Consider the following 11,542-nt stretch of genomic DNA (forward strand, 5'->3'; position numbering starts at 1 on the left):
GGTTGGAGCCTCTGGCCTTATTTCTTCCGTTTTCTTTCTTGGAGATTTCCCTAACATGATTTTTCACCCTTTCTATTGCATTTTATTTGGGGCTAACCCGAAATCACCTGCCTGTATGTAGCTCCATTCACTGCTGCCTCCCAACTCGTGCCTGAATTCTGCAGGGTCAGTCACCTCACTCACTGACCACCAAGTCTGCTAAGACAGGTGGGTCCCAACCACCGTCTCCTTTCCTTAGTCCCTGTGTGGTTTGCAGTGCTCTTCAGTATTGTTTCCTCCAGTTTTCATTCTTGTAGTTGTGTCATCTTCATTTCTATTCTGCCTTCGTACTGGGGTTTGAGGAAGAAAAGGTGAAGGAGTGTTAACGTGCATATTAGGTTTCTAGACAGGTAGTTGTTAGGGTTCCTGGGGTTTCCGTGGCTCAGAATGCTGGCGTTTTCTTGAAAGTAGTAAAACGGTGTATCGTAGACCAGTTCATTCCTTGCATCGTGCTGTTTTAAAGGAATTTAAAATGGTCCCTGCTTACTATACTCTTTATTTTGAGGCTGAAGCATTAATTTTGGGACAATTCGTATCTGTGACGAGTCTGATGCCATTTACAGAATTTTCTGAGAGTTGAATCTAGATACAGTGAGATACAATATTTGAAAGAAAAGGCAAGAAATATGTGAAAATGTGCCCAGATTAAAACAGTTCATGTAAGACTACCTCTTCTCGCGACCCAAAATAACACTTCTTGATGTGGCCTTTCAGGTACATAATAGGTAAAACCAGGTAGGTTGTCATGCTTTGCTCTTAATTGGTTCTCCAGACATCCAACTGGCCATAAAAATCTCAGCCCCCTCACTGGTGTAAAAGGTGGTTGAATTCAGACTTGCGTGTGAGGAACTGTGTGTCTCCATTCTCCATCCCTGAGGAGGGAGTAAATACTTCACGGGGTTCCCAGTTCATAGGAAAGAGCAAAACAGTAAGTGCTTAAAATTATTTAGCCAGTTATTTCTGGCTGTTTCTGGCTGAGACTATTATTTCTTCAAAAGATAGATTGTTTAAGACAGTTCAGGAGGTTTGGAGATAATTTTTAAAACAGCATGATTAATAGCTAACATTTTTGTTTTTCAAGAAATTTGGCATAGCTTTGTCGTGTATAATGTGCTTTTGAGAAGACACTTACTAGTTGCATGGTCTTCATTGAATTGGTCCTCTAGTATAGAGGCAGCTTAAGAAAATGACATCCATTTTCCCCCGAGGGAGAGTGAGGTCCAAACTAAATATAGATGTAAGGGAGTTTTGGGGAGCACACGTTTTTCAATTGACCTGAAATACGTTTCAGGGATGACCGATGTCTGTCTTGTCACTGCAGGGGGAGGTAGGATGAGGAAAGGACTACGTATCCGGTCACAACCCAGCCCTTAGGCCTCTGACGGGGTGGGTAGGTCGTCCTGTGGTCTGGGACCAGGGTGTGTGGGATGGCTGTTCTTCTCACTGTAGTTTCTTGAACTCACACCAGAGGGCACAAGCTGCTTGGCATATGTATGAGGGACCCACAGAAGAGAAAGGCTGACCTTCCTGAGAAGGGAGAATGCATGAAAACTCAGAACAAAGCCTTTGGAAAGGCAAGGAAGTTGAGACAAAGTGCTGCCGTGGGTCTGTAGCCATACAGCCTCCCACTCATCTTTTTGCAGCTCCTGGAAGCCTTCGGGGTCCTCTGACCTGCCATCATCCTAGATAGAATGCGACGACCTTATTCTGTCCCCGTTCACTGTAGTCTGCTGGTTGGTCTGGAGTCCTGTGCAAGCTAGTTGCCAGCTTCAGCTGGGTGGCAGCTCCAGCCTGCTACCGGGTATTTATATGCGGGGCATTCCGTGGCAGACATGCTGGAAGTGTGCCAGCTCCCACATCACCCAGCCGCATCGCCCAGGGAAGGAAGTAACTTCAGTAAGAATCTCGTCAGTTACCAGCTGTACCTGGAGTGGTGCTTTTTTTTTCTTTTTAAAGTGTAGTTTCAATAATATATTTGCTAGAAATCTTAGACATTATGAGAAAAAGTCAGTATTTGGAATCTTACACGGCTTGGCTAAATGAACACTAAATACAGACCCACCATTTCATGCTGGGGTGTGTGGACCTTGCAGGAGAAGCCGAGCGCTGAAGGAAGGCAAAGAAAGAACCGCAGAATTAGTAGACAGTTTTATTGTAGTTGCTTCTGAATAATCAGTGTGGTTTTTTTTTTTTTTTTTTGGTTTGGTTTTTGTTTTCTGGTAACCTAGCAGTCAAAGCTCACATTTTTGTAAGTAATTTGCATGCTATTACTCTACTGAGACTGATTTATGACTATTGAGGCTGGCATGTTTTTTGATGCATGTGCTGTGTGCTTTTAACTTTTGATAGAAATGATTTAGACTTGATTTTAAAAATTACTTCCTGAATGTGAAGAGGCACTGACTCTGAAACGGAATTAAAGAACAAATCCCCATGACCCACTCAATAAAGCGTCCTGTTAGCTTTGCATTAAGCCCTATTACAACAATTCTAATACTGTGGCAAGCAATACTAGCTCGTGTGTGTTATTCCTGTGGTTTGATACCAAGGACCTATGGGGAAAAAAGCGCAAAGCAATTTGTCATCAACAACCGTCTTTATTTGTCAGAATATTTATCTGTAGGTAGTCAAAGAATTCCTAAATGACAAAAAGAATAAGCTGTTACCGTGTTTCCCCAAAAATAAGACCTACCCGGAAAATAAGCCGTAGCATGATTTTTCAGGACGCTCTTAATATAAAATAAGCCCTAATGCGTCTTTTGGAGCAAAAATTAATATAAGACCCGGTCTTATTTTCGGGGAAATATGGTAGGGCTTATTTTTTATTACGAGGATCCTGAAAAATCATGCTAGGGCTTATTTTCCGGTTAGGTCTTATTTTCGGGGAAACACGGTAGCATTGATCTAAGCCAGAGGAAGATGAAATTACTTACGTTTCAGCTCATGGCTTTAGAAAGGATCCCATGAAAAAGGATACTGCTTTGGTCTTATTTAATGAGCAAATTTGCACACGGAGTCAGGAAGTAAGGTTGAGTGAGTGCGGAGCAGAATTTAGAACATTCTGGCTTCTCCGGCTCTGCTGGTTGTTCCCAGATGGCCTCAGATGGAGAGGCCAAAGATAGCAACAACTGGGTGTCAAACAGCTGTGGGTCCTGGGTGTAGGGCCATGTGACCTTGTATCCATTTACTCAGCGTCATTTGCAGGAACTTGGTGGCCACACACCCCCAACTTGGTTTTCTCTGCTGGCTCTTAATTTTGTATTTGCATGTTGCAGTTAATTTAAAAAATACACTGAGGTAGTATCTTTCTACCTTGTGACATTTTCTTTCGGAACACTTCACAGCTCACTCTCAGTTGTCTTAGCGCTCTTGGATTTCGTATTGCTTTGAATCGGTAGCAAGGCCGATAATTTGGAGATTTTTATTAGCTGCATGTCTCAGTTTTGTGGTTATAATTTTCTAGCCAGTCTTGTACTTTGTAAACATCGATTAAGCCTCAGCATGAGCTTTAAGCAAGAGTAATTACATTCCTACAGGGGAAGCTAAGGCTGAGGATATTAAGTCACATCCAGAAATGAGCCTTGCCTCTGTCACCAAGCCTAAAATAGAAGCCGTGTTTGGAACGACGATACTGTGTTGACTCATCCAACCTCATTCCTAATCAAATATTAGCATTTGGGATAGAAAAGTATAAAGAGGAGGTGATAAAGTCTAAGACATTTCTAGAAAAATCGTTTAGAAATCTGTGACCCTGCCATCAGTCAACACTGGGTTTTGTCTGTAAAAGGATAAGATTTGATTGCTCTCTAAGGCCCCGTTAGTCTACATGCTGCTGCTTTTTTTTCTGTCACTTCACGTCACTCCCTGAGGAATGCTCCATGAAGTATATTTATATTTAGAATTATATTTAGAATATTTAAAGTGCTTCAGTCATAGCTTACCTAAAACACAGGGAATTTTGTGTTCATGTCAATTAAAATTTCAGGATAACTGAAACACCCTGTTTTAGTTTGTAACTTTTATTGAGAAAAAAAAAAATTGGTCCAGCACTGCAGCTACCAGATAAATGTATAATCTTGGGCGTTTACCGTATACCGAGCGTCAATTTCCTCATTTGTGGAAAGGATGGGGGCTAGACTGGAACATGCATAAAATTCTTTCCAGGTTAAAACCATCCCGTCCTACTCACTCTTAGACTCATTGTATGAAAAGAGAACGCTCTGACGGTAACTGGCATTTGCCTTCCTGGACCCTTCTTTTCACGTGAGTAAAAGGCCACAAGTTCTCTGTCATGCTGGAGAGACATCTTAAAATAGAACTTTTTAATCCATTCAGGCTTTCCGGTGCTGCTTCAAGTTGTGCTGTCATTAGAGAATATTACTTTAAATGTATGTAAACCTCAATTTAAAAATGATTTAGTATGGAAGTGACCTCAATCTAAGGAAACTCAAGAGGGCAGCCACCTGAGAGGTCCTGGAGTCTCCCCTCCCACAGCTTCAGGATCCCTCCTTGTGGCAGCTACACTTGTTCAGATCTTGTCTTGAGGACAGCCAGCATCTACTGGCTGAAGGACACATTTGAAGGTAGAGACTCAAATGTCATACTGAAGAAGTATGCAAATGACAGCTTCGTATTGAAGCCTCATGCAGTGACAATGGTTTGCAGTAATGTTCTCTTCTTCTCTCAGCATCCTTATGGCCACAGGCTGACTGGCTTAACGGCATCTTTCTATCTGGTCATACTGTCTTTTGCACAAAACACTTGAGACATCTCACCAGGATGTCAACACTGTAACAAAAGAGAAATATTTAAAAACCAATTACAAAATAAAAAGGAGGCCCAGGAAAGTGTAGGCAGAATTGAGAAATCTGAGGAGGAGAAAAGAGCATATGCAGATAGGGAGGGTATAAGGCATTGCAAAAGTCTTAACATTGGGCCACACACTGGACTCCGAGCTTCCTGGCAAGCAAAGCAGAAATCACAAAGTTGTCCCCGAAAGGCAATGTTCTCTTCTGGACAGGACTTCGGTTGGAAACAGTCTATGTGGCTGGTTCCGTATGTGCGTGTCCAGCTTCCCACGGGTGGTGATTCTTGGGAAGTCCCGCTCCCCAGGCCAGCCTCGTGTTTAACACCAGTGTACTCTTCCAGGGACAATGAATCGTTCTTCCCAGGACACTGGCTCGCAGGGCATTCTCGGAGACGGGCAGCTTTACGCTGTGGATTCCATAAACGACTTACACAGACTGAACCTCTGTCCTGCCGGATCTCAGCGCCTGTTCCGTACGTGTGCCCTCCAAGGCCCAGTGGCCCCCCAGCTTCTAAGCCGCCTACAACTAGCGGATGCTAATCTGCTCCTGAGGGTGCGGGGAGCTGGGAGAGGGGTGTGGGGGGGTAATAACAGTTTGGCCCCGGAAATGCTATTGATCATTCACCAAAATCTGCTTTGGTTCTCTGAATAGAGAACCAAAATGCCCACAGGCTCTGGGCATTTGGGGCTCCTAAGTAAGATTTGAACTCTTGTCTTCAAAAGTTCTGAGAAGTCCCCATGGGGTTTCTCTCCCTGGAAAGCAGAGGAGGCTGCAGAGCTGGTCTCCCAGAGTCTTGCTCTTCCCGCTGGGCAGCTGTTTGCCTTCAAGTGACCACAGTCAAGTCACCGATGGTGCCCACGTCCCTAGAGCGGTCTCACTTCATAGGGAGTTGCTGGGAATATAAATGTTTCACACATTGATCAAGTTTTTAAAAAATCATTAAATTTTGTTGGGCAAAAAAGCCAACTTTGTTTTCTACTAACAAATGACAATTGCCCCAATTAAATGGCTAGAAAAACAAGGGGTGGGGGAGAGCAAAACGAAACTTCTGCTAAATACTAAATGTGTGTCTTGTCCCCTAAATGTTGTAAATGAGTTGTGTCCCTTCTTAAAAGCTGACATTCAATCCCAGGCGTTGCCAATGTGGCATTTGTTTCATGTGCACTCTAAAGTCTTACTGTCCCAATTTTATATCTATTATTCTTCTTCTGACCTTGCTTTTCTCTTTATTTGAAGGTATTTGGATTTTCACCTGTTTCTTTATTGCAGTCAGTCTCAATTAGAGCAGGTGTCTGGGTGCCAGCTTATATTGCTGCTTTTATCAGGAAGGAAAAGCTATTGAGGGGGTGACATAGGCTGTCTGGGACGTAAGCCACCCATTTCTCTATAAGCAAATAGCACAGTGTGTGGGACTGACGCAAAGTAGGAGCGAATATGGAAATAACTTAAGTCTCTCAACTACCCCAAGTTTCCATGTTTCTGATTTGATTGAATGTGGGTGTCATCAGGCTGGTCTTACAAAGCGATGACCAAATGCCCAGTTCATGGTCTGGGAGAACCACGTTGTGTTATAAGCACAGCTGCCCTCTCAGTTCAACAGCAAAACATTGAAAAGAACCTTGTTTCCAGAGCATTTCCATCCTGGAAACAGCTTTAAGAAACCAAAATACATCCGGGCCACTTTTTTGTTTGTATAGGTATAGGCTGAACTGATTTTTCCTATAGCGAAAGGAGTTTCCTGGGACACAGCCCAGAGCATTCCGCCTTCCACCCAGCAGCGGTGTCCCACGGCCAGCTGTTTTTACTCCTGGGTCACTTTGGGGAAAGGACCGTAGAGTCTCCATCACTCTGAACCCTTAACTTCTTTATTTCCTCCATTCTTCCTCCCCTCCCCCCACCCCTGCCAATTTCTGCTAGTTCAGTATTAACAGATCTTCAAAGAACTTTCCAAACAGGGATAAGGAGAAAGCTTGACCCTGCTTGTTCTTTGAATACCAATATAGAAGAAGGTAAAACATTCACAAAGGACACCCAGCCCAAAGCCATGCCTTTAACGAAAGTCCCTTTCCAGAACGACTAGAGGGGAAGTGGGCATGTCCCTTACTCACATCCCTGATCGCAGGGACTGTTCAGCTCTGCTGAGAAGCTGTCGGCTGAGGAGCTTTGTCACTGTTGGTGCTTGTTTGCTTTATGTTAGCCCTAGAGGAGAAAATCCCAGCTGTTGACACGCGCTCGGGACATGGAAGCTACAGTCTGCTTTTTATGGCGCTAATCGTCGTGCTCATTGTCAGTCTGGTCCTGGTTTCCTTCGTGATAGTCCTCATAGGTAAGCACCCCGGACATGGTTCCATCGCCTCACGCACTCACTTCGCAGCTGGTGGTTCAGTTTGGCTCCTGTCACAAGTCAATGCTTTCTGGCAGTCGGTGCTGACACTGAGACAGGGCGAACGCAGGCACACAGTGTCACTTTGTGCCCACTGCATGAGCCCACAATGCCAGAAGCTCACAAACATGTACAGTAAACAGTTCTCTAACGCTTGAATGTCCCACATGGAGTCCCTAGCGGTCAAGGGGTAGGCAGCGTCTTGCAGTGAATTCTATGTTGTCTTCATCCAATGCATAGATTTTTCCATTAATTCAGGTGTATAACATATAGTCACGTTCAGTTTCCAACTCCTTCATGTGGATTGCTCTTCTGACATGTTACGCCAACATAAACTGATGCTCCCAATATCATCCTGCCACATCCATCTGGGACAATGACTGAACTATTGGGAAACTGTAGGTATGCCTACCGACATGGGAGCAACCCTGTGGGATGATTAAGTAGTAAGATGAAGGATAGTGATAGCAAAAAGATGCTTTATGGTGGGTGCTCGCTCTTTCCCACGCACTGTGCTAAGCACTTGGTGTTCATTTGCTCTATAGGGTAGGATCTGGTATTATTGTTTTTACCGATGCTGAGACGGAAACACAGGAAGGTTAATTAACATGCCCAGGGTCACACAGCTAATAAGTGCCAAACGGGGGCTCACAGACACTCCTGCCTGACATCAAAGACCATGCACTTTAGTCCCATTATTATATTCCTCTTGTATAAATAGGATTTATTTTATATTTGCTCCTGGTGTTTTCTATTCAGGGCAAAGTCATATTAAGAAACAAGACCTGATTAAAGAAGAATGTCTTTTTATTGGAAAATTACTCTGTGCCAGGCACATACATTCATTATCTTAAATGCTTACCCTACCCCTCAAGGTAGCGTCTACTATTTCAGTTTTACTGATGAAAGATTATGGCACAGAAAGTTCAACTCTCCACACTTACCCAGCTAATAATCAGAGGCAGAACTGGGATTCGAACCCAGGCCTGTCTGGCTCCAGAGACACTGCAGCTCTGTTGAAGTAATAATAAAGGCTCCCCGTGGCCTTCAGATAAACCTTACCCAAATCTACGGCCAGAGCTGGCACAGGCATCTGTCAGTGAATGTGCTCGTCTTTAATAAGGAAAATTTTTGCTTTCTGTGTAAGAGCTTGTGTTCTTTATAACTGTGGCATTTGTACTCAAAAGAAATAAGATGATTTTATATTGATGACATTCTTATGGGACTTATATTTTTGTCACAATCTCTGTCCTAAAGAGGAATGATGGACAGCAAGAATAGATTACTACGGATGCCTGCATGGCCCTGGTAGGAGTTTCCAGTGGCCAAGCAGTGTGATCCAGAGAATACGGTTCTAGGTGCGTGGGATATTATTAAATGTTGCCTTAAAGAAAAAAAGTCTATTGTCAAACAAGTTTGCAAATTGCTGGGTTCAGCAATGCTCAAGGTGTTTCCTCTTGTGAATTTCCAGGAAATTCCCAACTTGTTTGCACATGGAAGCCTTTTTCTCTTTCGGAATTTCATTTGGAACCAGTGTCCCCAGGAACAGACTTAGGCCAACATGGCTGTTATTTTCTTCTGTGTTTGATTCATGTAGGAGGCTCCCAAGTGGGGAGCGGTGTCACATGTTACGGATTTACTTCAGCTTCACGTTTTCCCCAGAAGCAAGTGACGTCTCTGCCTTGCTGTGCGGCAAAGCTCAGTTAAAACCCTTCCCTCGTGTCTTGGACCACAATTCATCCCAAATAATTTTTCCGACATGGAGGAGAAGCAGCTTCTGGGCAACAATTTGTCCCGAGGTCGGAAGGTGACGCTCTGTCATCGAGTTTACCCTCCCACGTTAGTTATTGGCTAAGCCCAATGACGTTACCAACATCTTTAGTTTCTGAAACGTACCTTGGAAAAAACTTGCCTGAAATGATTAGATTCTCTAATATTAAGTACTGATGTTGTGCTGCATTTCTTGGGAAATTGAACTCTGATAAACAGACCTCAGAGTGTTCCATTCCCCCGGTTACTCTACTGCCAGGAATTCTGCTTGTTTTGAAAATTTTGTCTGTCTGCTCTCAGGGTGGTCTGCGGGGAATTATTACACATGCATTATGGGCTGGCAATTCAGAACGAGCAGAGCTATATCAAACAGGCTGGAACCCCCTGAAAAATCTCATTTCCCAAATTAGGAGCGAAACACCTTTTCTGAGAATGGGTCTCAACATGAGACAACGTAGCAATCACTTACCTTGGGAGAATCAGATACTCTGGCAGTTTTTCTGGTCTTTCTCAGTCAGAATCTGTGCGGAGTTGCCAAAGGTCATTCAGGCTGGTTGTAAAAATAATTCACTTGATAGCTAACTTCAGTCTCCAGCAATCTCTCTCCTGGGCCTCTGGGCTATGTGGGATACTGAGGCAGGGGGTTTGCCAACAGTCCCCGTGGAACGTGCTGGAAACCAATGTAACACACTCTGTTTTCCATTTTGAAGTTCAAACCGAAAACAAGATGGACGATGTGTCAAGAAGACTCACAGCTGAGGGAAAGGACATAGATGATCTTAAGAAAATCAACAGCATGATCGTAAAGCAACTCAACCAACTGGACTCGGCACAGAACTAGAGACGTGATCATCCCAGAGCACCTGCCAAGCCCTGAGCTGCTTACTTTGCTGGGTGCCCGCTGGGCTGAGAACTGGCGCCAGCACTTCAGCAGGCAGCAGGTTGTGTGCTCGGTGAACCCGCCCTGGGGCCAGCTCTCTGCTGCAGGGATGGGGGCAGCTCCAAGGCAAGGAGTGTGGGGATCGTGGCCCAAAGGGCGCAGTTTGTGGTCGGGTCCTCCAGCTTTAATGGGTGATAGGTGGCTGGCATGCAGGAGAACCAACAGTAAGCACAGAATTTGGCTCTATACACATAGCTTCCCTTACAAAAGGTTCTGTGTCCCCAGAACAAGTTCGCTGTGCCTGTGAGGATCCTGGCCCCACACACCTTTATAAACTCCCGCAAAAGCCTATGGGATGCATTGAGTGACAGCATTTGTGTTCAGGGGACCCGGATGATAGACTGTCTTTTCAATAAAAGAGATCTTGCTCAGGTGATTAAACTTGGACTCTTATTTCACCAGGGACGGGATGGGTGGGCTTTAGAGCTGGTTGCCTTCTAGTATTGGGTAGTACTAGTCATGGATATATGGTGTGGCAGAGGTCAAAAGAGAGAGCCTGGTTTACTCAACCCGTGTTTAGTGAACTCTTTCTGCGAACTACGCTATTCTAGAGACGCTTCCAAGTGGGGGGCAGAGGAGATGTATCGTTCTACACAAGTATAGAAGTTTTGTCGGCTTTTTCACTCATGAAAAAAAACAAAATCCTTTAGTACCCCGCTGATTAATTTGCAAGAAATCTGATTGATTTGTGGTCTTTATTAAACAACAATAGGACATTGTGCATTTGGAATATTTGGAACCTGCACAACAGGTGAGGCACACAGTTTATAATACCACAAGCTATGATGTGATATGAATGAGCTTTAAAAGCGTATGACTCATAGAAAATCTTTAATATAAATGTGTTGTGCAAGTCTATTGAAGAATGTATTATGGTTTTGTCATTTTGGGTTGGTCAAAAACATTTGGGTTACCTTACAATGAAATACATATACATAAACACACAGTTTATAACACGAAATACTTAGTAAAATAAACACAAGAGGTTTTCCTTATCCATTTTTGTGCTCAGAAACATTTGTACTACATACTCATTTTCTTAACATTGATAGATAACATTCAGAATATTTTAAAAATCTAAAAATTGTGTTTACCAGAAAATTTTTATTGACCTGTAGATGGGAAATGGCAAAATAACTATGAGGATTGGTTGTGACATCGTGTCAGAAACCACAGAGCAGCTGATGCAACAACTCTTTTAAAAAGTAACCATTTCTTTCCTAGAACCTCTTTGCCCTTCTTTGCTTTTTAAAAAAATCTTTCTACCTGCACAGTGGATGTATCTCATGCTCAGTAATAAATGATTTTTATCCCAAGAAATGTTTGGCTTTTGCAGCATAAAGTAACCATTTCATGCACCTTCTCAGATCCGTCCTTTGGGATGTGCACTGTCCTACCTTTGCCTGTGTGACGTAGTTGGAGTCGTGGACACACAGCCTGGAGAGCTCCTGGCATTTGGGTTCACAGATAACACCTTCCCCTGAGCCTGTTTTAAAGGATTGACTGGCTGTGTGTAGACTTTTTTTTTTTTTTTCCCAACAACAGCCTGTGGGAAAGGGAAGAATTTTGGTGTGCATGTCATTTGGACTAATGAGGTGTCTT

The 11,542-nt window shown here is 43.6% G+C and overlaps 1 protein-coding gene across 3 annotated transcripts; it reads left to right on the plus strand.

Annotated features, from left to right (window-relative positions):
* Window positions 1–547: 547 nt before the first annotated feature.
* On the plus strand, window positions 548–10,321 carry LSMEM1 (leucine rich single-pass membrane protein 1). 3 transcript variants are annotated; one of them, XR_012498934.1, is made up of 5 exons: window positions 548–2,287; window positions 5,188–5,319; window positions 7,045–7,173; window positions 9,711–9,941; window positions 10,166–10,321. XR_012498934.1 is itself a non-coding variant. In XM_019726349.2 (4 exons), exons 2-4 carry the CDS (start codon window positions 5,193–5,195, stop codon window positions 9,839–9,841), a joined length of 387 nt encoding a protein of 128 aa, XP_019581908.1. In that variant the 5' UTR covers window positions 548–2,287; window positions 5,188–5,192; the 3' UTR covers window positions 9,842–10,321. The 3 variants fall into 3 exon arrangements, 2 of the variants coding, with proteins under 2 accessions (XP_019581908.1, XP_019581909.1); XM_019726349.2 differs by having other exon boundaries at window positions 9,711–10,321; XM_019726350.2 differs by lacking the exon at window positions 548–2,287 and adding an exon at window positions 3,966–5,098 and having other exon boundaries at window positions 9,711–10,321.
* Window positions 10,322–11,542: the final 1,221 nt, after the last annotated feature.

This window comes from Rhinolophus sinicus, linkage group LG09, assembly GCF_036562045.2.
Source record: "Rhinolophus sinicus isolate RSC01 linkage group LG09, ASM3656204v1, whole genome shotgun sequence".
Taxonomy (NCBI): domain Eukaryota; kingdom Metazoa; phylum Chordata; class Mammalia; order Chiroptera; family Rhinolophidae; genus Rhinolophus; species Rhinolophus sinicus.

Excerpts from the sequence above, each read along its gene's own strand:
- LSMEM1 (XM_019726349.2), top strand. The coding sequence starts at position 5,193 with ATGAATCGTTCTTCCCAGGACACTGGCTCGCAGGGCATTCTCGGAGAC. Across the intron at positions 5,320-7,044 it reads CGGATCTCAGCGCCTGTTCC|CCCTAGAGGAGAAAATCCCA; the intron begins GTACGTGTGCCC and ends GCTTTATGTTAG. Across the intron at positions 7,174-9,710 it reads CTTCGTGATAGTCCTCATAG|TTCAAACCGAAAACAAGATG; the intron begins GTAAGCACCCCG and ends TCCATTTTGAAG.